The sequence below is a fragment of the Tauraco erythrolophus genome, chromosome 14 (genome assembly GCF_009769465.1).
Source record: "Tauraco erythrolophus isolate bTauEry1 chromosome 14, bTauEry1.pri, whole genome shotgun sequence".
Lineage (NCBI taxonomy): Eukaryota > Metazoa > Chordata > Aves > Musophagiformes > Musophagidae > Tauraco > Tauraco erythrolophus.
The window spans coordinates 9,037,604-9,062,991 of NC_141478.1; the positions used below are offsets into that span (position 1 = coordinate 9,037,604).

The window sequence follows — 25,388 nt, forward strand, 5'->3', positions numbered from 1 at the left end:
GGTCTGGCACCGGGATTCCTCCGGCTAAATCCCACTGCTTACAGGCGGGCTAAACCTCCTCGTGCGCCCACGGCCACCATCCCTCGTGCCCCCCGGAACCAAGGGGTTTACTCGAAGAGATCCGTCCCCACGGGGGTGACGCTCGCAGGGCCCGAGGGTCGCTGCTGCGCGGTGGCCCCGAACGGGCACTTTGTGCTGAGTGCCCCAGTTCTCCCCGCCCCCCCGCCCCACGCACCTGCACCCCAAATGCGTGCGCCCCACACCGCTCTGCACCCCGCACCGCCCTGTAACCCACGCTGCCCTGCACTCCGCGCGGGTACCCCCCACCACTCCGCACCCCCCGTGCCGGCACCCCACCGCCCTGCACCCCGCGGGACTCGAACCCGCGGTCCCCGGGAGAGGCGACCGCGGCCGGGGGCGGGGGCGGGAAGTGAGCGCTCGGGGGCGGGAGCTGTTGCCCCGGTGACGGGTGGCACTTCCGGGCGGGAATTTCGGGGTGTCGGAACTGAGGCGCTGAGCGCCTCCGCGGCGCCATGGCCCAGCGCATCCTGGATTTGGCGGCCGAGGAGGCCCCTGAGCGGCTCCAGGAAGCCCTGCAGAGCCTGGAGGAGAGCGAGGTGCGCCGGGGGGCGGGCCGGGTGCTGCGTGCCGGGAGGGGAGGCCGCGTCTGCTCGGGAGGCCTCGGGTGAAGTGCGGCTCACGGCGTCCCCTTCTCTCCGCAGCTGGGCGATATGGTGACGAGGCAGGCCCTGAAGGGGAGGGAGACGGCAGCTTTGCTACGGGGGATCTTCCGAGGTGAGCGATGTCTGGACTGCGCGTTGCGGGGTGGGTGCGGAGGGGGCTGAGCCCCAGCCCCGCCGGCTGCCCGTGAGCCGGGGGGTTACAGGCTGTCCGCGGGAGGCAGGCGGTCAGCAGCACAAGGAATTCGCATCCTGGTAAGAACCGGCCAGTCAGGGCTGTCACAGGGAAACGGGGTATCTGAGCATAGGTGTGGGGAAATAGGAAACTGGGCTAACGTATTTTTAATGAACCTGTCGTAAGCGGGCTTTACTTCTGGGGTACCTTGGAGTAGAACTGAGCTGGCCAGCTGAGACTTGATTGCCAAGTTGGTTCTTCTCAACATTTTGACACTTCCTGATCTCCAGCAGCAGGCTGAGTGAGCCATAGAGTGTGGTAACAGGGTTGAGTGCTTCAGCTGTTTTATCCAAGAGATTCTCATTTCCTGTGCTGTGTTTTTTATCCCTATACAATAGGGAGTTGCAATCAGGTGACAGTTTAGCCCTGCTAATTTTCTGGGGTTTAGCAACATTGTTATTTGCATAACTTTTTTCCTATTCTTTGTTTTCTTTATTTTCTTGTTATAAGGCTCCCCTTGTTCCCAGCGAAGCGGTGTTCTCAGAAGGCTTCAGGTTTACAAGCACTGTGTCCCGCTAGTGGAGTCAGGGGACCTGCATTTGGGCAAGGTGTCTGAAATCATAGGACTGCTGATGCTGGAGGTAGAAGCTCCTTTGGGCTGTCTTTCCTGGGGTCTGCTGGGTGTCATTTCATATATAGATTGAGATAGTGCACTAGGCCACTGAGGAAAAGGAGTTGTGTCCTTTCCATGGGTCTGCCCTGGCCTAAGTTAGCTGGTGCTGGAATTTGCTGTGTGTGTAACTGTGGTTGTCTTTGGATAGTCAGACTCGAAACTCCAAACCTATAATTACATCAACTTGATTTATTGCTCTGTTCTGTAAATGATAGTATGACAGTCTTGGGGGTGAATTCCCCTTTTAGGGGAACACTTAACTGTAAGAAATGTTGTCCTGTGCTGATTTCTGGCGACAGTTTGGACATGTGTGTGGAAGTCTGTGCACTGCCTTAGGCCCTTTCATGTTGTTATATCTTCTTCCAGGCTCGCCAGCTGCCAGGCCATGCGTTGGCTGAGCTTGCCACCTTGTTTGTTGATGTTATTAAGGGCGGCAGCCTGTCTAATGGGAAATCCTTGGAATTGTTTTCCACTATTCTCACTGCATTGGCCAGTTCAAAGGAGACCCTGGCTTATGGGAAAGGTAACCTTTCTCAGTTCCTTCTCCCCAGCCTCTCCTCTTTCCTCTGGAATCAGCTCCTAAAAGACTTGCTTTTTCAGGTGAACTGAATGGCGAGGAGTTCAAGAAACAGCTGATAAATACCCTCTGCTCCAGCAAGTACGTATATCTCTGCCAGCTCCACCATGCCTTAATCCGTTTAAAAATCAGTCAGTGCCTAGTACTTTTTGGGCCTTTTACAGAATTCCCTGTGGGAGTTACAGTGGGAGCTAAACCTGCAGTGGCTACGTTTGTCTGTATCCCTGACAGTCACGTGGCAAAACAGTGTGCTTCGTGTAGTGCTTTGAAAAGGCATCATGATGAGCTGGGTGTCACCGTCTGTGTCCTGGTCTATCATCTTTGAATCCGTGCCCTCCATGACAGTGCCTTCTCTGGCTGGAAAGACAAGGGAACACACTGTTCCTAGATCTTGTAATAGTGGTGTGTGAATTGGTCTTGGGAAGTGCTTGGTTTTATTCCTTTCTTGGGTATTTGTTATCATTGGAGTGGGGGCAATCTGGGGCATTCTAAGTCTGGGTGGTTAGGGTGGTGACTTCTGGTGTCAATTTGGCTTTTAATTTTAATATCAGAATGTAACAGGGAAATAGTGACAGTGAATAATTGTGTACAAGGAGGGAAAAGACAGGCAATGATTCTGCTTGCTCTCAATTTTCTGACATACTGGTTTTTTTACCAGATGGGATCCTCGAAGTGTGATACATCTTGCCAACATGTTCAGGTAATTCCTTTTCCCTTCAACATTAACACTTTCTGGTGCTGCGGTCATGTCCACGTCCTATTTCACATATAGTCTGGGACAAGGACAAACAGTAGGTCTGACCATACCAGGCACTGCCCCATGGATGGTCATCAGATCTATTTGCATACAAAACACAGCTGGGCAGGCATGCCTCAGAGACTGGGCACGGCATCGTGGTTTTTATTCCAGATGTGAGTGAGGCTTGGCAAATTAACAATACACTAATGAACAAGCTTAATGTGAAGTTGATCTAAGCACTGAAAGTTGAGGAGTATCCTGGGGCAGTGGTAAGGTATTGAGGGATCTGTGGCAGCTTCTGGTGAGGACCTGGGGAGCACTCGCTGCCTGTCTGTACATTAGAGGACCCTTTGTCTAGTTATGGGTTGAATCTGCTGTGGGATTCTGAAGGAAATCAGTGAAAATGATTAGGCTGCATCTTTGATCCAACAGGGATATTCCACTATCGGGAGAGGAGCTGCAGTTTGTTGTGGAAAAGGTCCTTAGGATGTTCTCCAAATTAGACCTGCAGGAAATTCCCCCTCTGGTCTATCAGCTGCTGCTGCTTTCTGCAAAGGTAAAAAGCTCATGGATGCTGGCCTCCTTCGAAGCATGTACCATGAGAAAAAAGTATGTACAGACTGAGCTACAGGCTGGATTTTGGAGGGGATTCTGATTGTTCCCACACTGTGCTGTGGGGAGCAGGACACAACAAAACATCAATAGTTTTTTTGCTCCAACTCCCTCTAGCTTGAAGCAGCTGAATGCTCAGAGGAAGATACAATCTTGATCTTCTGTGTGGGGAAAAAAGGAAACCTTTGGGAAATAAGGGATGAGCACAGACTTAGCAGACAGCAGAGAGGATTGTTTTTTCTAGTGTTCTTAAGCGTGGTTTTGCTCACTCTGTGATCTACACGCTATAATAGCTCTTTTAATATGGCTGTCTCCTGGGTTGTAGCCTGACTGGTACTGGAAACGTCTCATCTCATGTGTTCTTGCTGCAAGCAGAGGCTGCCAGTGACATCTCTGCCCTGTGACAGCGTCATCTGGCTCTTTTGCTTACTTAATTTGTGACCAAGTCAATGCTGAAATGATCCAGTCAAAGACAAATGACAAAGGGGGTTGTTTGGATCCGCTGGCCAAAATGTAATCTTAGATTTAAGGATAGGAGTTTGAAAGCCTCCCTAATTGATTATAACATAAAGGATCCTTTCCAATTAACAATAACTTTAAAAAAAGACCAGCTGAGAGCTTCAGTTTCATCCGGCTCTTTGATAAGTGCAGTCAGAAGACATGTGCAAACTAAACCAGAGTCACTTCGTCTGGACATGAGCCACACAGGAGCCCTCCCACGCTTCAGTGATTTATGAAGGGAAATGAAGGATACCATGACATCGCCCCTCTACTCTGCTCTCGTGACACCTCACCTGGAATACTGCGTTCAGCTCTGGAGTCCCCAACACAAGAAGGGCATGGAGCTGCTGGAGCGGGTCCAGAGGAGGGCCACAAAGATGATCTGAGGGCTGGAGCACCTCTGCTGTGAAGACAGGCTGAGAGAGTTGGGGCTGTTCAGCCTGGAGAAGAGAAGGCTCAGGGGTGATCTTATTGCAGCCTTCCAGTACTTAAAGGGGGCCTACAGAAAAGCTGGAGAGGGACTTTTTACAAGGGCGTGTAGTGACAGGACAAGAGGAAATGGCTTTAAACTGAAAGAGGGCAGATTTAGATTGGATATAAGGAAGAAATTCTTCACTCTGAGGGTGGTGAGGCACTGGAACAGGTTGCCCGAAGAAGTTGTGGCTGCCCCATCCCTGAAAGTGTTCAAGGCCAGGTTGGATGAGGCTTTGGGCAAGCTGGTGGAGTGGAGGGTTTCTCTGCTTCATGGCAGGGGAGTTGGAACTAGATGATCTTTAAGGTCCCTTCCAACCCAAACCATTCTATGATTCTATGTTTTGTAATTGATGTGGGAGTATAGTTCTCTGGGATACTGCAGACCCTGCAGTGCCTTAATGTAACATCTTGCCTTGCAGGGCAGTAGGAAGACTGTTTTAGAAGGAATCATTAGTTTTTTCAATCAGTTGGATAAGAGGCAAAAGGAAGAACAGAGGGCTCCACAGTAAGTTCTTCCTCTGTTATCCCCTTTCTTTACTACCTGGGTGTTTGTAGTCACCTTGGTTCTGTCCAGGACTCCTTCAGTTTGGACTGTCAAAGTTTGTGCAAGTACATCCTCCATAAAAAAAAAATTTATGGTGTTGAATAGTGTGGTTTTTTTCTGGTAAATTTTACAGATCAGTGGACCTTGAGGTGGCCACAGTGTCCCTAGACCAGCTCCGCCATGTGGAAGGTACCGTTATTCTCCATATCGTTTCTGTTATCAACCTGGATCAGGACCTAGGCGAGGAACTCATCAGACATCTGAAGGTATGATAGAGGTGAAACAGGCACTGTTGTTGAAGGTGTTGAAGCAGGGGTTTAAAAATCAAGTTAATTGGTTATCTTTAGAAGGGATTTAATCATTTTATGGTTGCAGTCCTGTTCGCTTCAGCAAGTGCTATGATGTGTTTGAAGAGACATGTCCCTTTCTGCACCACAGCAGCAGTGCGATATGGGCCTGGTAGCTTCCCTGAGCTTGCAGGACGCTGCAGGTGGAGGTCACAAGCTTTCTGACTGTTGCTTGCTATTTTCTAGAGTGAGCAACAGAAGGACCCTGGTAAAGCCCTGTGTCCCTTCAGCGTGGCTCTTTTGCTGTCGGTTGCAGTGAAACACAGACTGCAAGAGCAGGTATGTGGGGGATAAGCTTGCAGAGAACTTCCATGGGAATGTACACTGCATTCCTTGTAAAGGAAAGGAAGCATGGTTAGGTCATAGTCCCATCAGAATTAGGCTTAAAATGGTTTCAGGATGCTCATGGGGAGGCGGTTAGGTCATTGGTATGCCGTAGTTCACTAAACACTATAAAAGACCCCAGAGCAATATCAGAATTTTCCGGAGTTGTGATTCCTGTGGATTGGTACTGTAGGATGGGAAGAAAAGCAATGTGTTCTTTTTTTTAAAGTTTTGGCTCTGTGGTAGCCACCTGAAGAGCATCTGGCAGCAAGTTACCCTCCTTGAGGCACTTAAGGAGGTTGGTGTGTTTGTCCTGAGAAAGAAGTGAGTTAAGATTTTTGGCAGGCAGTACTGGAACTTGTGCTCTGACTGGTGCTCTTACTGGAACATACCCAAGACTATACAGGTCCCATTTCAAAGATCGTTTCCTCACACTCAATAATTTTATGTTCCAGATATTTGATTTCTTGAAAACATCAATCACAAGAAGCTGCAAGGACCTGCAGTTCCTTCAGGCCTCCAAGTTTCTGCAGGATTTGTTTCCTCAACAATATGATGTAACCGCTGTAATTCTTGAAGTGGTGAAAAATAGGTGAGTTGTTGCCACATGCTGCAGAACACTCTGGGCTTTAGGAGGGAGAGAGTTTCAGCCTCGCTAGAAAGCTCCAGGGTGCTAAATACTGCTGACCAGGTGCTGGCAGGAAGCAGTGTCAAAATCCAGAGATTTAATCCCAGTTTTATATTGGTGAATTAGGAAAAAAAAAAGGCAACAAAATGCAGCTATATAAATCTACCACCTCTACCTCAAATCACAGCATCTCATGGTACAAAGGACTAAACTGATCAGGGCCCCATCTATTTCTTACTGGTAAAGCAGCTGATGGAATGAGTCATGCTGCCGGTTGCAGTTTGTGTTCTGATCAAGGGATGAGTGATTAGTTCACTGTTTTCTTCACCCACATGGTTAGTGCTTTACACATCCTGTGGGATAGCTCTGTGATCTGTCACCAGTTGTCCTTTAGTTTGATGTGATGCATTCCTCTTCTGTCTTCCTCTCTGGCTTGAAGATCTCAGGATCAGTAGGATATTTGTGCATCCCGGCTGTAGGCTACTGTCGTGTTCAGATCAGACCTCAGTGCACGTCATTCCCCATAGCGAGGAAACCTTAGGACTGGAAAGGAACCCTGATGGTTGGAGAACTGGAACTGCAAGACGTGTTGTGCTGAGCACCTGCCCCTCAGCCCAGAGACAGTCATAGGGCTCTGAGGGATCTCATCTTCCCTGGAGTGATCAAGCATCTCTCACTGCTGCTTTGGACCCTGGAATGACTGCAGATGATTTTACTTTAGATTGCTCTAATCTGAACCTTTTCTATGACTAAGTTGTTTCTTTCCTGGTCTAATGTTTTCCTCAGTGAGTTTGGCTGGGATCACGTTACTCAGGGCCTGGTGGATCTTGGCTTCAGCCTAATGGAATCGTACGAACCAAAAAAGCCCTTTGGAGGAAAAGCTACTGATACCGGTTATGGCCTTTCAAAAATGCCAACCCAGCAGGCTTGCAGACTGGGAGCGAGTATCCTGCTGGAAACGTTTAAGGTAGCATATGGTTTGGAGAGGGGCTTTTGGGAGGGGTGGGTCGGGCAAGAGGAACTCTGTTCTTATTCTCTCTTGGTGAATGGTATCAAAACCTTGCCTGCTGTATCCAAATCCTGCTAGTGTTTTACAAGCAATACTAGATTTAGTATCCTATTTACCCCTGTCCATCTGGAAGAGGCCATCCTCATAAAGACCTAATCCTAATCTGTTCCAGCTACCGTGATACTCATGTAATCCTTACTACAGTTTCCCAGAAACTGCAGAGAAGGTAGAGAAATTCAGGGGTACAAAGAAAATCTGTCAGGTGAGATTGAAACCAGCATCTTCACTGAAATGGTAAATTTGCATCCCACAGACCAATTGATCCATGATGCTCCGAGTGTACAATGTGTGTGTCTCTGATGTGCAGGTTCTGATTGGACTAGGACGAAATATGATTCAGTCTGTACCCATTTAGCTGAAAGGGGACTTCTGGCAACCAGTCCCAGCTTACCTGTCAGATCTGGATTTGCTTTGTACTACACAATGCTTATGCTCTGAGGTACAAGAATATCTTACATTTATGTAGGTTTTGATATTTATTCATTGTTGTCTCTCATTTCAGGTTCATGAGCCCATCAGAAGTGATATTCTTGAGCAGGTCCTGAACAGAGTCCTCACAAAAGCAGCATCTCCTGTCAGCCACTTCATAGGTAACAGGAAAGAAAAAGGGATGTGTCCTGCTCTGTGGACACTCAGAATGTAGCTTCTCAGAACAAGTTCCCGCTAAAGTGACTGGAAGCCAAGAAAATCAGTTGTTCTTTCCCCTCTTACTGAGGTGTCAGCTGCATCAGATTACCTTGTATTCAGCACAGGTGAAAAACATGTTTGCAGGCAGTTGCCATGGAACAGCTGACGCACAGAAAGTTGGTATCCATCAGTCAGTAACCTGTTACACATTCCTAGTCTTACCTTCCTCCTTGTCCTTGGGCAGGTGCTTGGGAGTCTCTGGGGCTGCCAGAATGCCTGTGCTACAGGCTCTCCTCTTATACCTCAGTGCCCTCTGGTGGGGTGAGCCCCTGCAAGCCGAGCTGGGAGTGCTTTGCACTTTGTACCCGCAGCAGAGCTCAGATTTTCAATGCTCATCCTCTCTGTGTAATGGAACGGCTTTGATTGTTCTGTAATTGTTAGCTCTACAGCCGTCTTTTGGTCAGACTTTTCTGGCCTCTTGGCACCAGCTGCTCCTTTCATCCTTTTATTTTTCAGACTTGCTGTCCAATATTGTTGTGTCTGCTCCTCTTGTGCTTCAGACTTCATCCTCCAAAGTCACAGAGACCTTTGACAATTTGTCCTTTCTGCCCATCGACACTGTGCAAGGGCTCCTCCGGGCAGTACAGGTAAAGCTTTGCATTCCTTCATGAATATCCTTGCTAATTTAGTTCCAGTGACAGCTTTAGGCCACAATTATATGCATGATCTAATAACCCTCGTCGTAAAATAAGCCATCATGCTCTGCTGTAGGTTGCTCAGTGTAGCATGGAGCTGTTCTTCAAGCATGGATTTGCACGTGCCCTCTAGCAAAGAGCATATGGTGCGGTCTGGCGTGGTACCGAGACCGCTCCGTGCTGACCTTTCATCTGGAAGATGCCCAGATGCTGCGCAGTGTAGAAAACCAAATGTACGGTGTTTAGCTGAACAGCTGTAGCTGTCAGGTTGATTTTTGCTCCTTCCGAGCTCCGCGTCAGTATTTCTCTTTGCCCGGCCTGGCGTTAAATTTTTATCTGCTTCATCCAATCTGAGGATAACAGTTCTTTTCCCAAACCCTTGCACTGTGTCCTCACTGACCTGCTAAGGTGTCTCACTGCTACAGCTCTCTGGGTTTAAATTTAATATTGTTTTAAAATGTGCTGGTTCTCCTGTTGTACTGATGACAGTATTGGAAATGCAGGGCCAGATGGGCCTAAGGAAGATGATCTCATATGCCCCAAGGGCTTGGCATGCCTTAGTGATTTTCTCTCCAAAATATATCTTCCTTTCCAGCCTCTCCTCAAAATCAGCATGTCGGTGAGGGACTCCCTGATACTTGTTCTCCAAAAAGCTATCTTTTCCAGGTAAGCTGGGAAGGGGATTCTTTGAGAAGATTTCTACCACTCATTTATGTTTTTGGAGCAGAAGTATTTTTTGTTGGTTTTGGCTAAGTGTCTGCTTACTGTGTTCTTCCCATAACTAGGTGGTGACATCTCGTACCCCTTTAGCTTAAGACTGTACTACAGTCTCACCTCTACCCACTGAGATGCAAATCCCAACTCCTAGATTAATGGGCTTTGGAAATTCAGAAAGCTGTTGGGACCTTCAAATAAACAGGCAAAATTAAAACCAATTCCAACGTATGTCTGCACGGCTGAGTACATCTAGATGCTAGGGAGAGTCTGGAAGGAACCACTGATCAGAGTGCTGAGCCGCCACCTTCCTTTTGATCCCTGACAAGCTGGTAGAGAAGCAGGCTTGGTAATGCTTTGAGCAAACCATCCTGCTGTCTTCATAATGCTGTAATCGTAGACTGGATTTTCTTGGGCAGTGGCTGCCTGATTATGAATACAGAATTCATAATTTAGGGTTATTATTCAAGGCAAAGGACTTGATCTTGGGAAAGACCCAAGAGGTTTCGGTGAGCAAAGCAAAACCCCAGCTTTTTGTGAGGAGTTTTCCAACTCTGAGAAGAGCTCTGTGAGACTCTCCCATTCCAGTTTTCAGGGGACATCTAATGCTTGGGTTTTGGCCTGGGGCTCTCCCTCAGAGTGAGCATTGCGAGGACAGAAAGGAAGTTGAATGTTGTGAGAATGTAGAGCGAAGGAATTCCTAGCAAACTGCCAGGCTCTTCACTGCTTGGGACTGTGCCGCCCTCTTGGGGAACGCAGTTCCACTGGGCCCAGTCACTGTATTCAGGACCCTTTTTCATGGCTGACTTGATCTTGTGTTTACTTCTGAGCTTCTTGCTTGCGTTTTTCCTTATGATTCTGTTTCCTCCCCCTGACTCACAGGCAGCTCGATGCTCGTAAAGCTGCAGTTGCTGGATTTTTGCTTCTGTTAAGAAATTTTAAGGTTCTGGGCAGCTTGTCTTCTTCGCAGTGCAGCCAGGCCATTGGTGCCACTCAGGTAAGTGCTGTTCCACAGCCCGTGGTGTGAACATATGAGACTGTCTCGCATCTAATGTGCACTCTTTGAAACAACTCGAGTGGAGTGTTTTCCCAAAATGCGAACATAACTTCAGTTAGGATTAGTCCTGGAAGGAAAACTTTGGGAAGTGCAATGTGCAAAGAGAAGCTGGCTAGGGATGTTGCTTCTCTGAGTCATTCTCTCTTATGGCACCAGTATTGTGGGGAGTATTCACTCTGCTCCATGATGATGATGGAGAGCCTAGCAGCACACTAAGGACGGTTTCAGTGATTGTTCAGGGGCCGGGCCCCTTATCACCTTGTTTCTGTGTTGTGGTATTTGAGAATTGTAACCAGTATAACGTGACTAATATTCCCTCTCAGGTCCAGGCAGATGTTCATGCCTGCTATAATTCTGCAGCTAATGAGGCCTTCTGCCTTGAAATCCTAGGCAGCCTGAGGCGATGTTTGAGCCAGCAAGCGGATGTTCGACTCATGTTATATGAGGTAAACACGGTTTCTTCAATATCCTTTTAAACAGCCACTAGCTCTTCCTTGGTCTGGTTCTACTGTAGCCCCAGGTAAATAATGATCACGTTATTGTGGAAAACAACCTATCATCTCAGTTATGTTCTTCATGGGACACATGTATCAAGGACTATATTTTCTTCTTTTTCAATCCTTCTGCTTCTTTTTATTTGGGACCATTATAGGCCCAAAGACACATTGATGTATCTTCCTCGTTTAATGTGTTCCTTAAGACCAAAAATGCGTCAAAGTCTCTCTTCCTGTGGTGTGGCCTAGGAAATGGGAAGCATGTTTGATGCCTGGTGAAGAGGAGTGTTATGATAGGCATTGGACAGAAGCAGAGTTGCTGGGAGTTAATGATGGGCTCCAAAGAAAACTCTGACTGGAGACTATGGGGAAACTTCTTTAGAGAGTGCATCAGGGATCTGTCTTTTCTCCTCTTCCAAGTTTCTGTAAAGGCTTATCTGTCCTTCGGTTTTCTTGAGGTAAATGGCCTATTATTGGGTGTGTATCTTAGCTCCTGAGGTAACTGTGGGGTACCACCTTGAGAAAAAAACCTGGTCAGGTCAGAGAGATTTTGTTTCCTTCTTGACTTGGTTGGACTGACCTTTGGTGACCTGCAAGTTTTGGGTGTGTTCATCACTGTTGCTATAAGACTTGTGCTTGCTTTATCCATCCACTGAGTTTTCTCAGTCTGAAGGATTTTTTACCTCCTACAGTTTCCCCACTGGCTTGTTTTGCCTTTGAAGCAGGATTTCGCAGTTTGAAGTTGGATCTAGTGCTAGTGTTAAATAGCAGTGAAAGTCACTCTGGGCTTGATGCCACCGCTGCTAGGGAGATACAGCTTGTGAGAGGGCCCCTGTGAGGAAATTTATACTCTTTCTGATTCATACCTTCTTTCTGTGGTGCCTTTGCTTTGCCAGGTATGGGGTTTTACACTGAGCACATTGTTACTTCTTCCTGGTTCCTTGTGGTGTCAAAGGTTCGTTGCCATCGTATGACACCAATTTTTTATGCACGTGGTTCGTTTTCTGTGTTGTGTAAGCCAACTTGTCCTTCCTTCCTGTCTTCAGGGTTTTTATGACGTCCTTCGCAGGAACTCCCAGCTGGCCAGCTCTATAATGGAAACGCTCTTGTCCCAGGTAAATAATGCTCTGTGGTGTGGCTGCAGAGACTCTAAGAATTCTGCACTGTAACCAGGATAGCAAGCAGTTCAGTTTAAATATTGGGAAAATAGTTCTCCCTTACACTGGAAACAGGTTCAAGTGCTGCAGCACTTCTATAAAGAGGTGTTCAAATTCCTACTATATTGAGAAAGCAGACTAGAAAAACGTCTGGAGACTGGTTCATATCCTGTCAGAGGATGGAAGAGAAAGGATCTCTTGGACCCTTTTCCATCCCTTCAGTTCTGAGATGCTGTGAGAAGTGCGATGCCCAGAGAAGTGCTTTTGTGCGCTCCCTGTTCCTTAGCAGAGCACAGCAGTTACCCTCCCATACTTCCCCAAGGATATGTGCTGACACAGTAATTATTATTGCTGTCCTCCCATCGAGTGAATACCCAAGTCCATGTAGGATCTAGGAGGATTAACTCATCCCCCAACAGTGTTGCTCATGGCAACAAGACAATCACATTTCCTCAATCCATTGGACAGGCTGTGCTTTCTTTGAGACAAGTAATTTTCTTCCCTTTAATCATCCGTAGAGTTCATGCTGACTAATTCCAGCTTTCCCATGACAGTATAGGGTCTGAGAGGGAACATGAACATAGCCGTGGCGGCTTTTGGGAGCAGAGCAGAGGGCACTTAACGGGAACTTAGTGCAAATGTGTAAAATTTTATTGCATCATTGTGTATATAACTTTCCCTATTCCGTTCTGATCCTATATCCATACTCAGAGCATATCTCCTTCCAGTGGTGGGCCAAACAGTGAGGATTTGGTGCAAGCACGGTCTCTCATGCATTTGTTTCAGTGCCAAGCGTAGCCTCCATAACTGTCTGCACCCTTAGGCCAGGAAGCTGGATGCCATAACAGTGCCAAGCATTCCGTACAGGTGATGGGCAACAGGGGCAGTTAGTTCTGCAGTAGGTAGCACTGCAGATGAAGTGCAAGTGATGTGTGTTGAGGCAATACAACAGCAAGTGGTCAGATAAACTTGTTTTAGAACGCTGACGTGTCCTAGCTGAGAGGTACATGAGCAACTCAAGAGGGGATTTTAATTACTAAGAGCAGATGACGTGGCTCAGGTACATGTACAGTCCCATTATCATAGTGACAGTTTTTGCTCTGTAGAACAGAGTGCAAAGATTATCATATTCTGTATTGAAACAACCTAAAAGGCTCAGTTACTAAGTAACTGGTTATTTTTGTTTCTTGTTTTCTGTGACAGATAAAGCAATATTACTTGCCCCAGCCAGACCTCCTGCCTCCACTGAAACTTGAGGGATGTATTATGGCTCAAGGAGATCAAATCTTTCTGCAAGAACCACTAGTAAGAGCTATATTGGCTGGCCACAGCCGCAAGCTCATCTGTTCCATAGCATTTTAGTTGTGCTGCTACATGAGCTGAATACCTTGTGTTTCTCCAGCCTCTTCTAGCCTGGAGCAATTCTTTTAAAGACAATAGAGCTGGGCATCTCACCCCTGCCTCAGGCTGTCTATTAGAGCTCCATTAGCAAAGTGATTTGGGAAACCTGTGTGACAAATGCTCTAGGAACAATGTAGTTCTGTTATCGTCTATTAAGATCGCTCTCTTTTTTTTTTTCCCTCCTTCAACTTAATTCCACATAAAAGTCGTGCAGTGTGTGTGTAGCAGGGGTAGGAATCTGCCTTTTGATTTTGCTCCTTTGATATTGTTACAGATGAGACCTCAAAGATTCATTGGATTTCTAAGGGAACAAATTCAAATTAATCTCTTTGTTTTCCCCTAAGGAAGCTCTGTGCTGCACTGCAGTAGCATACCAGAAAGGGAGCAGGTACTTCAGCTAGAGTGAGAGCCCTTTTGGAAATTCCCTGTCCCTCTCTTTCAGCAGCTGAGGTAGATGGGTTGAGGGATCAGTGAGAGCTGAGTCTTCACATCCCATATAGACGATCTCACGCAGACAACATTGTCTGAAGCTAGAACTGGGTAGCTGTGTGTAGGATTACAGATTCCCTCATTCTTGGGATGGGGCATATTCTTGAGACTCACGTGAACCTCCGAAGGCAGCTATGGCTCTTCACATCCAACCATAAGAGCCTGGTCTGTGTCCGCTTCTGCCAGTGACCTCCACCTAGAAGGCTGAGTGTGACTGTGGCTGCTTCCTTCAGGCACATCTGCTCTGCTGCATTCAACACTGTCTCGCCTGGTACACGAGCACTGTGCGTCTATGTCAAGGAGCTGAAAATGAGGAGGAGGAGGAGGATGTGGGATTTGAGCAAAACTTTGAAGAGATGCTAGAATCTGTCACACGACGCATGATCAAGAGCGAGCTGGAAGACTTTGAACTGGTAAATCAGATTTTCAGTTTGACTCAGAGGAAGAAGACACTGAGTTCTTGTCAGGTTTTAAAAAGATTTTTCACTTGTTTCCTCTACCTTTTAGGATAAATCAGCAGATTTTTCTCTGTCTTCTGGTGTTGGTGTAAAGAATAACATCTATGCCATCCAGGTGATGGGGATTTGTGAGGTCCTGATTGAGTACAATTTCAACATAGGGAATTTCAGGTAAAACATCAAATCTTACCCTCCAGCACTAGCTGTGCTATGCTGTGCCTAGCTCTTCAGAGTACAGGACACATTCGTTGCAAGCACAGGGTAACAGTGCCAACACGGAATCAGAATGATACTTTCTGAGTGTGTGCACGTTGTGGCACAGAGATTCGCAGAACTTTGGGAAGTGTCTTCATTTTGAATGTTGTGTGTTCTGGGAGATGGGATGTGACCTTCTGTAGAAGAGCAGGGCAAGGAGGAATGGATGAGGTATACACTGTTATGGAGGTAGAGATGTCATATGTCATGGTTTTATCATTTAGAAAGTCATTGTGTGGTTTGGCAACTGAAGCTTCATATGGGAAAATATAAGACTGGATTTTCTCCATTAATTTTTCTACTACTTTATTGCAGTAAGAACAAGTTTGAGGATGTTCTAGGCTTGTTTACGTGTTACAACAAACTCTCTGAAATCCTGAAGGAGAAAGCTGGAAAGAACAAGTCTACCTCGGGCAACAAAACTGCACGGAGCTTCCTGTCCATGGGTTTTGTATCTACTCTGCTCACAGCTCTGTTCAGGTGAGAAGCTGCCGTATCTGGAGAAGCTTTAAGGCCTATTCACAAGCTGCTTTTGTGGTGTCTGCATGATGGCTGTCTTGTGCGCTGCATAGGCAGTACAGACATTTTCATTTCTGTACAAAGCACGAGCAGTAACAGCACTTGCTGTCTGCAGAACATCATAGCCCAAGCAGGAACCATAGCTGTACAACTCCTGGTATTGACAAACTAGCTTTCCTGAACCTTGCTTGTGACTTTTAAGACCTTGGAGAGTCTCTGCTCTTCCAGTCCTGGGCCGTTCCCCAGACAACAAACTCCAGTGTTTGAGCTCCAGCCCTCTATGGAACAGAGCCAGACATCAATTCAAACCATGTCTGTTAGTGTATTTGGAAAGGCTGCTGGAACTCTGTCCTCTGAGTATTCACTACAAGCTACCAAAACAAAGGGTCTTTTCCACCCTGAATTCAGCTAGTGATTTTATTTGTAAGTGTGTATTTAGATTTTGAATCTCGTAGGCCATTCCTGTGCTTTTCCAGTGCATCCTCAATTCTCTGACAGTGCTCTTGATTCTTCAGGGACAATGCCCAAGGCCATGAGGAGAGCCTAGGGGTTCTGCGCTCCAGCACAGAGTTCCTGCGCTATGCTGTCAGCGTAGCCCTGCAGAAGGTGCAGCAGCTGGAGGAGACAGGACAAACTGATGGACCAGACGGTCAAAATCCTGAGAAGATGTTTCAGAACCTCTGCAAAATCACACGGTGAGTCACTGTGGCACATGAAGACATCAGCCCTAAAAAGCAGCAATGCATTTTGGAGACTTTTGAGGATTTTTTTATTCTCAGGTAGGGTTTTGAAAAAAGAATGCAGACTAGAACTGTTTCAAACAGTTGTTATTACTGGGTTGAGATCATTGCCATTCTTTGCTCCTGAGAAATCAAGTGACAGCACTACAGTTTCTGTGCCAGAGTGAGTGATACAGCTCTAATAATGGTATGTGGCCTGAAAGAACCAAATGTCATCAAACTCTCATTTTCAGCCTCTTTCTGACTTTTGGCTCATCACTCATTGTCACAGAGAAGATAGGATGGTTACAGGCTGGATTCTTGAGGCCTCTGGGATGCAATGAAGTTAAAATTCACTTCTAGCTATGGTATAAAAACAGATGGAAGAGGGACACAGCTTTAGAAAACATTTGTTTAGGACTTTTGCAAGATGCTTGTAGACATTCATGCATCTAATCCTTTGGAAATCCAAGAATGTTAAGCATGTAAATGTCTTTTGGGATCTAGGTCATATCTGCATGGGGTCTTTTCAGATCCCAGTCAGCAGAAAGCACAAAATGCAAATTACCTCTGCCATGAATAATGCCCGTTTTGTGTCTCGCCCCAAATAATAGAGGCTATTTTTGTTGCAGTTGTTAGGACTACATGTGAGCTACATGTTTTGTGTCATTGGACATTGAAATAGAATAAGATCATCTGTGCAGGCGACAGAACTAATGAGAAGAAAAGAGAAGGAACAAAAAAGGAAAGAAGTGGGCTTCGGGGAGCAAGAAAAAGATGTTTGTCTACAAATGGAAAAGTCTTCTTTGGGCCAAACAGTTTTGCTTCCTTCAAAGCTTTTCGCTTTACTTTACCTGCCTTTACCTTTCTGATTTTATTTATATGAAGCCCTGTAGAGATATCTGACCTTTCACAGATTCAAACTGTCAGGAGAAAAACTCTTTTTGTCACTGACAGATTTGACACCAGTGATCAGTGTTTGGGTAGTCTGAGACAGAAGGAAAGCCAAGTGGAAGAAATGAGTGTATAAAGATGGACTTGAAATGGGATTGGAAGGTCCCTTGGCACCTGGAAAGAATTAAATTATTTAGCCGTGTAGGAAGAATGCAGTAGCTGTTTTGCTGACACTGAAACAAGATCTCCTTAAAAATGGATCTCTTCTCCCTCCACTTTCCTATAGGAAACAGACCTTCCAATTTAGTTATATTAAAAATACAATCCTAAGAGCAGAATCTGTGATTAGCCCTATTCCAGTTCTTGCGCTGTGCAGCCAGCTTTACTGGAGCATGTGATGCTAACTTGTCTCCCATCCCTTAGGGTTCTGCTTTGGAGGTACACTTCAATTCCCACTGTCGTTGAAGAATCGGGGAAGAAGAAGGGCAAAAGCATTTCACTTCTGTGCTTGGAAGGTTTGCTGCGGATCTTCAACACGGTGCAGCAGCTGTACGCTGCCAGGATACCCCAATTTCTACAAGCCTTAGGTAGGTACATGGTACAACTCTGCTCTGGTTTCAAGGTTTGTGTTCCAGCCCATGTGTGGGCACTTAGGGACCCAGTGCCCTTTATCGGTAAGTAGAGAGAGAGGGGTCTGGTCCTTGTCTCTCAGTAACAAGGTGGGCTTAGGAGCATTGATTTTCCTGCCAGAGACAAGTTCCGGAGATATCTTTACCTGCTTGTATAGAGCTCTCAGTCTGTCAGCAGAGGATGGCTGGGGTCTGATATAACATTCGTCTATTTGAAGTTTGCCTTTAACACATTTTTGTGCTCACAACGGTTTTGCAGTCTGTATTCCTCCTCTAGCTGTGAGCAGTTACAGTCTTTCCTACTTTTGGAAATAAATCCCATATTCTGCTCTTGGCATTTAGCTTTTTTCTGCACCTCTCTGTCTCTGCCAGATATTACTGATGGTGACGCAGAAGAAACGGATATTAATGTCACGGAGAAAGCTGCCTTCCAGATCCGACAGTTTCAGGTATGTACCACTGTGCACTGCAAGTGTTCCAAAGCACTGGTAATTCTGGCAGAAAACACTGCTAGCTCTCTGTTGCTTGACCACAGGATTGAGTATGTGATAGCCACTGTGACACTGATTCGCTGGCAGTTCGGAAGAGTTTCTGATCCCTGAGGAAAGCTGCTTCAGGGTGCTGTGCAGAGCTGGCTTGAAGTGCGCTTGTATTTACAGAGCTATAAGGTCCTTCAGTGCAGCATAAACTTACCTGAGTACTGTAAAAGTCACACTGAATTATATCTGGGCCTCTACGTAAGCACTCAGAACAAAAACCAGCATTCCCTCTTTAGAAGAAGAGTCCTCTTTTTACATTCTTTGTCATTCCCCTTGTTGCCGATTCCTTTATCTGCTGCAGCTTCTTGTTATTTGTGTCTTATAATGGCCCTGCAACAAGCATGCACTCTCTTTCCTTCCCGTGATCAGAGGTCCCTGGTGAACCAGTTCAGCAGTGCGGAAGATGACTTCAACTCCAAGGAAACGCAGTCACTCATCACAGTTCTCTCCACTTTGTCCAAACTCCTGGATCCCGCCTCTCAGCAGGTACTTCACAACCTTTCTGGAGTGGCAGGGATGTGTGTAGTAGCCTTAGGTGTGGGAAGAAGATTATCAGAGTGAGTTGACACCTGAGGGCTTTGACACGTGTGTGTGTTCTGCCTTCTCCTGCAGACCAGAGCATGTCAAAGTGGCAGTTACATTACCAAGCACACTCCTGTCCAATGCCTGCAAGGACAGTTAAGAACAAGTTGTCTCTCCTACATGTTCTCATCCTGCCTTTGGGCACCTGGAGTCTGAATGACTTGTTCGCCTGAGCAGGGACTCCTAACAGAGCCTAGATGTGGGATGGCTTCCATATGAGAATAGAGCCAAAAAAGGCCAGCAGACTTATGACCAGTCCAAACTGGCTGAGCGCCTAATTCCTTCCATGCAAGGAGGCATTCTCTAAAGTCGACTAGAGGTGCCCCACTTTTACAAGCTGGGGACTGCATTCAAAGTGTGCCAGAAGTCTGGAGTCATCATTTACCTTAAATTAAATGGAGCTGTTACTCTGTCCAAGGGAACGCATAGCCATTCTCCTGTCCTGGATCTCAGCTTTTCACTTGTTAGTAGGTTAAGTGTCCCTTGTGGAACTTCACAGAGCATGGCTGGGTGCCTTTTTGCCAGAAGAGGACTCTGCTGGTCTCCCTTTGCTGTTTTTTGTTGGTTTTTTTTTCAATTATTATTAGTTTTGTGCTTTGAATTCTGTTTCAAAGCTGCAATATCTTTTCTTCCCTTATGCAGTTCCTTCAGTTCCTGACTTGGACAGTCAAAATTTGCAAAGAAAACGCTCTTGGTAAGTAAGCTTTGGGGGGCGTGTCTAGATGTGATGGGTCAGGTCTGATATTAGACCCTTAGGTGCCCTGCTGTTGTCTGTCCTGTTTTTACCTCTTTGTTACAGATATATTGAGGTCCCGTTCTGTGGCAGATTGCCATGACATTGTGGTTATTAGCACAAGTATCAGGGAAGAAACTCCATCTCTGTAAATATTAGCATTGCTGAAGAAAGAGAAGCTGCTTACTTGACTTCTCTCCCTTCTTATTTAGCACATCTGTTGCTCAAATCTGGATTTATACTCTGGAAAGATATTACTCTTGCCAGAGTTTGTATTGTGCTTCTGGTCATCACTTTTCTGTGAGCTGAGGGCTCCAGTGTGCCATACTTCCCCTTGCAGTATTATATGTGATGCCCGATGCTGTAAACTCCGCTTTTTTAACTGTGGTATTTTGATAGGATTGTCACCTACTGTGTATTGTTTCTGGGAATGCAGATTGTTAAATCCATACTGAATCTGAGACTTTCTCTCACGGGATGTCTGATTTTCCTACATAGCTAGGGGAGCTCTGCACCTGGTAATGTGTTGTTTTCCCTTCCCCACAGAGGATATCACTTGCTGCAAGGGTTTGCTGTCTATGCTCTTCAGTCTCCACGTTCTGTACAAGAGTCCTGTCAGTCTGCTGCGTGAACTCGCACAAGACATCCACGCCTGCCTGGGAGATATAGACCAGGTATGATGCAGAAGCAGGCTAACTCTTCATTGCTTACTGCCGTCAGGGCAGAATTGAGTGCATCTCTGGTGCAAACTATGTGACAGTGGCTAAAGTTTCACTCACCAGAATTTGTCTTCTCTCCTTCGACCAGGATGTAGAAGTAGAGAGTCGGTCCCATTTTGCCATAGTGAATGCCAAGACTGCAGCCCCTACTGTCTGTGTGAGTCAAAATAGTGTGTATGGAACAAGCTGTAGTGTCCAGGGCTACTCTGCTGCAAGTGGTTGTAGATTCCTCTTGTGCCAAACTCCTCCAAAAGCCTGTTTTGTTATTGGTGTTTCTGTCTTAGTTGCTGGTTCTGGGTCAGGCAGATAAGGTCCTTGAAGAGGTGGATTGGCTTATCAAGAAACTCACCAGTCTGGGATCAGACACATCAGGTAATGAAGGTGGCCCACTTCTTACTGTCACACCTTTGTCAAAAACAGATTAAGATAGAGAGCAATAAGATACTTTGGGATTTTGAGGTAGCATCACCTGAAGGCAGGTTAAACTCTCCCTTGAGCTGGTTCCACATGAACAATGTAAGACAGAAAGCATTGTCACAAAATCCCTCCAGTGATTATTTTCCCTGTGCCACACTGGTGCTTTGTGTGCCACATACAAAGGTGGTCTTTTTGTGCCTCCCACCTGCGTAACTGGTTTCATCAGGCACACATTCACCAGGTGTTCATCTCTTTCTTCTAGAAGACTCTTCTCAGGCATCAAACCAAATCCAGGCACTGGAGAAAGGTGTAATTCTGCAGCTGGGAACTCTGCTGACGGTTTATCATGAGCTGGTACAGACAGCACTTCCTGCAGGGAGCTGTGTGGACACGCTGCTGAGAAGCCTCAGCAAGACATACGCAATTCTCACCTCCCTCATCAAACATGTGAGTGCTGCTCTGCTGACAGTGGGCTGGCTGGGATCTAAAAACTTTTTCCCATCTGCTACAGCAAGCTCACAGTGACCCCTGGCAGCAGCTATGCTCAGGACTGGGCTGTTGATCTCTCGCAGGAGTTGAGTCCTTGTTCTGTTGGCTTTCATGCCCTCAATTTTGTGACCTTTCTGGGCAGTGATAGTTGTACCAGTGGAGACAAAGGGAAAGCTTCTCTCCAGCTGAATTTGGCTGTGCGTGGCTTGGTGTGGCTCTTTCCAGTGTATCTTGTAGGTTCCTGTGTACGCAGCTGTGTGCCACAATGAACAGCACTAGTGGTATTCTCATGGCACTCAGCAATCCTGCCCTTGCCACTTGTTCCCATCTAAGGCTTGAAGCATCCGACCTGGGGGGAGTGGGCCATGAAAATAGGCCAGTGCAGCCAGTTTGAGTCAAGGTGGTGAATTCACTTAGCTCTCTCACAGCTCTGGAATGCAGACATGGCGTTTGGAATATGACGAGCCACTGGGGAGGATAGTTCTTGTGAATCCTGCCGTCCCCGCTGTGCCGTTAGACAAGCTGCTTGAGCCCTGCCTGGAAACAGTGTACCTACAAGAAACTCTCTTATGTTTTCCTTGCAGTACATCCAAGCTTGCCGCAGCACCTCGAATACGATTCCAGGAAGGCTCGAAAAGCTGGTGAGTGTGAGCAGATTGCTGGAGGAAATGGCTCATTGCCTTCAGTTGGGAGTACACCAGCCTCTCTGCTTCTTTGCAGGTGAAGCTCTCAGGTTCCCATTTGACCCCGCAGTGTTACTCATTCATTACTTATGTACAGGTAAGGCCTAAATTAACTGGCAAAATCACAGTTAGTCTGTCTGATGCTAAGTGGTGTATCAGCTGCAATACATGGACACCTTTGGGGATTATTAATCTTCTTGACAGGATTTGAGTTTCTTATAGTTCAAGCTTTACTATGTCAAATAATAGCATAAGACATTTCAGCACCGTTGGGACCAAGCATGTTGATTTCTGCTTGAGCAGGGAAGGAAGAGTGTTTGGAGAGCTGATTTTTGGCTTTTGTTTTCCCCTCTCTGTTCATGTCACTTTTTTTGGATGAGATTAATACTGCTGTTAACAACAATGGCAAATAAAGGTCAACAACACTGCAGTCATCACAGCGTAAAGTAACATGGGTGCCAAAGACTGCAGTGCTGAAGATGGGATTTGGCTGTTTGAGAGGAGCTGGGTGCTTGAGTGAGGAATTGTAGAACAGACGTGGCGCATTAGGGAAGGTGTAGTGGTGTGCAGAGCTACACGTACATATTTCCTGGGTACTTCTCACATGTACATATTATTTCTGAATGTATAAATTATGAAATTAGTTTTCCCTTCTTTCTTTTTTTTTGAGGTTGCCCTCAATTCCATCCTTCTTCTATCACTATCTTTCTATCACCTAGCTGGTAATGCTGTTGGCTGGCCAGAGCAGAGCTTCCTGGCCTTACTTGCCTGGCCTTTCTTCTCTAATTACCCTCTAATGCCACATCTTTTGGCATCCTCCTTCAGAACATCCATAGTGAGAGCTTAAGCTTTGCAGAAGAGAAGAAAAAGAAGAAGAAAGAGGATGAAGCTGCTGCAGTCTCCACAGTCATGGTAAGATTGACTCACTATTAGAACATGGGACATGAGCTGCATTTGAACTTGGGATTGTACCTCCAGGTTTGTGATACCTGGTGGCTTCACCAATGACAAATTGTCATTTAGGCCTTTAAGTAAAAATCTAATTTCTTCCACATTAACTTCAGAGAAAAGTTTGAAAAACAAAACCCAAAAAAAAACTTCACTAAATGCAGCCTAAAAGCTCAGGGGCATGAAACAAAGGTAAAGTCTGGATAGTCTGTCTTGTCTGGTATTTTATCATTTGGAGTAAACTATGAAATTACAGAAATGGGCTCATTTATTGGAGCCAATACTGCACACTGTTTACGTGTTTCTAATTTTTATCAGTACATTTAAAGATAAAGTAGTGGATTCCACTAAAGTAATGCAGCTGAGAATGACTGATTTGTCTGGGAGCAAGTGACCAGGCAGCAGGTTCCTGACCTTTTATGTCCTTTGTTTGTGCTCCCAGCCAGCATTTCCTCTGTCTCAATTGTCCTAGACATTCTTGTGATGTTAAGGGTTTAAAAGCCACAAGCATGATCTTCCTAGCTGTTCCCTGAGCTTGTGGAAACGGTCTGAAATGCTGCATGTCCTTTTGCCCGTCTATGAGCATGGGGAACAAACATCACTGATGTTAAATAAGTGGGGCAAAAATGTGGTGAAACAGCAACGTGCTCGTTGCCTGGAAGGCATGTGCTTGAGACACCTTTGCAGAGCTGCGGCAGGGAAAGTTCTGCTGTGATGGCTGTCGGGCATACCAGGGCTGTGGGCTGCAGGCTGCAGGCAGAGTACAAAATATATGGGAGAGCCTTACTGCAGGAATCAATTTAAAACCAGTAACAAAACTGGCAAGGCTCGGTGGGGCAGGACTGGTACAGAGCAAGGTTACTGAAACACTTCTGAACGGGAGTGGTTGTGGTCTTCGTGTCATGCTACACCATCACTGTCTCTTGGGGATCTAAGCTGCTGTTAGACAGACAGGTGCTGTGCTAGAGCTGCAGCAGGCAGGTCTGTTAACATACACGGGTGCATACCTACAAGGGTATCTTTGGGCTGTTCGCTTCCAAATCTGACCTGTCACACTCCTTTCTGTGTTTCAGGCTAAGGTGCTTCGGGAGACCAAGCCAATCCCAAATCTGATTTTTGCAATAGAGCAGTATGAGAAGTTCCTTATCCATCTCTCCAAGAAATCAAAGGTAATGCACAGCAGAGCTCTTCTGTGACCTGAATTCAGTGGAACAGTGGCATGGTGGAGGGCTACTGCTGTTTCACCTTTTAAAATCTCCACTGCTGCTTCAATTAGGAAAGCATAAGGACCTTACTGCTCCTTCAGCCTTTCCCCAAGCTCCTGGCCCAAGGCTACTGAGCTGCTGTCACTCTGATACCAGCAGGTGTCAATGGCTGTACTGCTTCTGACCTACCATTGTGTGGCAAGCTTCTGCTCAACCAGAAACTCACACCTACTGCCAGCTTTCCCCACCCCACTCGCCCAGTCTTGTTTCATAAGGCGATCAATGTACCACGATGAGGTACTACATGAGAGTGAGAGTGCCTTGTAATCACTTGGCTCTTATGAAAATGCAAATGGCTCATTGGACTGCACGGGGCAGGTGCTTCTTCACCTTCCTTTTGCTTCAGTCCTGCAGCATTGCTGTGATGGACTCAGTCCCAGTGCTGTGCAAACGATTAGGCAGGGTAGAAAATTAAATTACAATGCTAATGGCAGAACGTCCTCTCCCCCTGCTTTCACCTTGGTTGCTGCAGGTAAACTTGATGCAATATATGAAGCTAAGCACCTCCCGGGACTTCCGCATCAACGCATCCATGCTAGACAGCGCGTTGCAGGAGCATAATAAAGAGGATGCCGAAAACGAGCCGGACAATGACCAGGTCAGAACAACTTAGCTGCTGTTACTGATGGGTTCCCCCTCTCTTGAGCCCAGCTGTATTTGTGACCTGGTCTGGTATATGTGGAATTAGGAGAGTCTGACTTCCCTGGGTTAGCCCTCACTTTAAGACTAAGCTGATAGTGAAGTGTTAGCCTGGCTAACATCCCTTCACCCCCGCCCTCTGCCTTGAGTGACCTGTATGTCTGTGCACCAGTTGCTTTCCTCTCTGGTCTTGGGGAAGTGGGACTGCTCTTAGGGCCTCATTGGTTGCCTCAGCAAGCAGAGAGGTCTGTCTGTGTTACCTCTGAGGACCTACTGGCTGGCCAGGATCAGACCTTTGCAGCAGGATGCAAAGTGATTTTGCATCCAGGTTAACTTTTGTAGATAAACAGCTGGCAAAGCAAACTCTGCAAGGCATCCTTCTCCTTCGCCCGATCTCCTCTTGTAAATAGTGCTAATAAAGGTAGCACAACCTGTGCCAGATAAAAAAAAACCACCAAAACAATATATTTTGCTGATTGTCCAGGTTTTTATTGGTGCCTCTGTCCACGTTTTCCTGAGTGTTTCAACAAGCCAAAGTCTGGCACAAAGTCCCCATCTTGTGCCATTCATAAACTGGGGCCTGAGTTCCAGCAGGAATTTCAGGAGGTCTACGGGGAAAGTTTCAGTGGTTGAGAGGAGTCCCATGTTAAGGCCATTGTGTTAGAGAGGAAAAAACTAAATCCTATTCTGCCTATCTGGTTTCTTGCTTTAAGTAAACATTCCTTAGCCTAATCACACAAAAACAATCACACTCTGTACTCCTGCTCTCTCCCTCTCTCTCCAGAGCGGCACCGCGGAGCAGCCAGATGAGAATCAGGAACCCAAAAAGAAGAGACGGCGAAAAAAATAAAGCTGGGGTTGCCACTGCTGCCTCCTCCCACCACACCTGCTCTGTAGTAGACTCGCCTTGATCTTGGAGAACT

General features: G+C 46.4%; 1 protein-coding gene across 1 annotated transcript; it reads left to right on the forward strand.

Moving 5' to 3' along the window:
* Positions 1-533: 533 nt before the first annotated feature.
* On the forward strand, positions 534-25,315 carry FANCI (FA complementation group I). The gene is made up of 37 exons (XM_086620042.1): positions 534-617; positions 723-795; positions 1,366-1,496; positions 1,895-2,051; positions 2,129-2,186; positions 2,764-2,805; positions 3,277-3,400; positions 4,851-4,936; positions 5,109-5,241; positions 5,509-5,601; positions 6,102-6,238; positions 7,061-7,241; positions 7,846-7,933; positions 8,487-8,617; positions 9,261-9,331; positions 10,262-10,376; positions 10,760-10,882; positions 11,977-12,045; positions 13,291-13,392; positions 14,211-14,390; positions 14,485-14,606; positions 15,006-15,170; positions 15,725-15,904; positions 17,246-17,409; positions 17,824-17,900; positions 18,360-18,476; positions 19,215-19,266; positions 19,852-19,979; positions 20,113-20,181; positions 20,309-20,396; positions 20,704-20,888; positions 21,515-21,571; positions 21,651-21,710; positions 22,439-22,525; positions 23,635-23,730; positions 24,299-24,424; positions 25,250-25,315. Exons 1-37 carry the CDS (start codon positions 534-536, stop codon positions 25,313-25,315), a joined length of 4,017 nt encoding a protein of 1,338 aa, XP_086476168.1.
* The last annotated feature ends 73 nt before the right edge of the window (positions 25,316-25,388 follow it).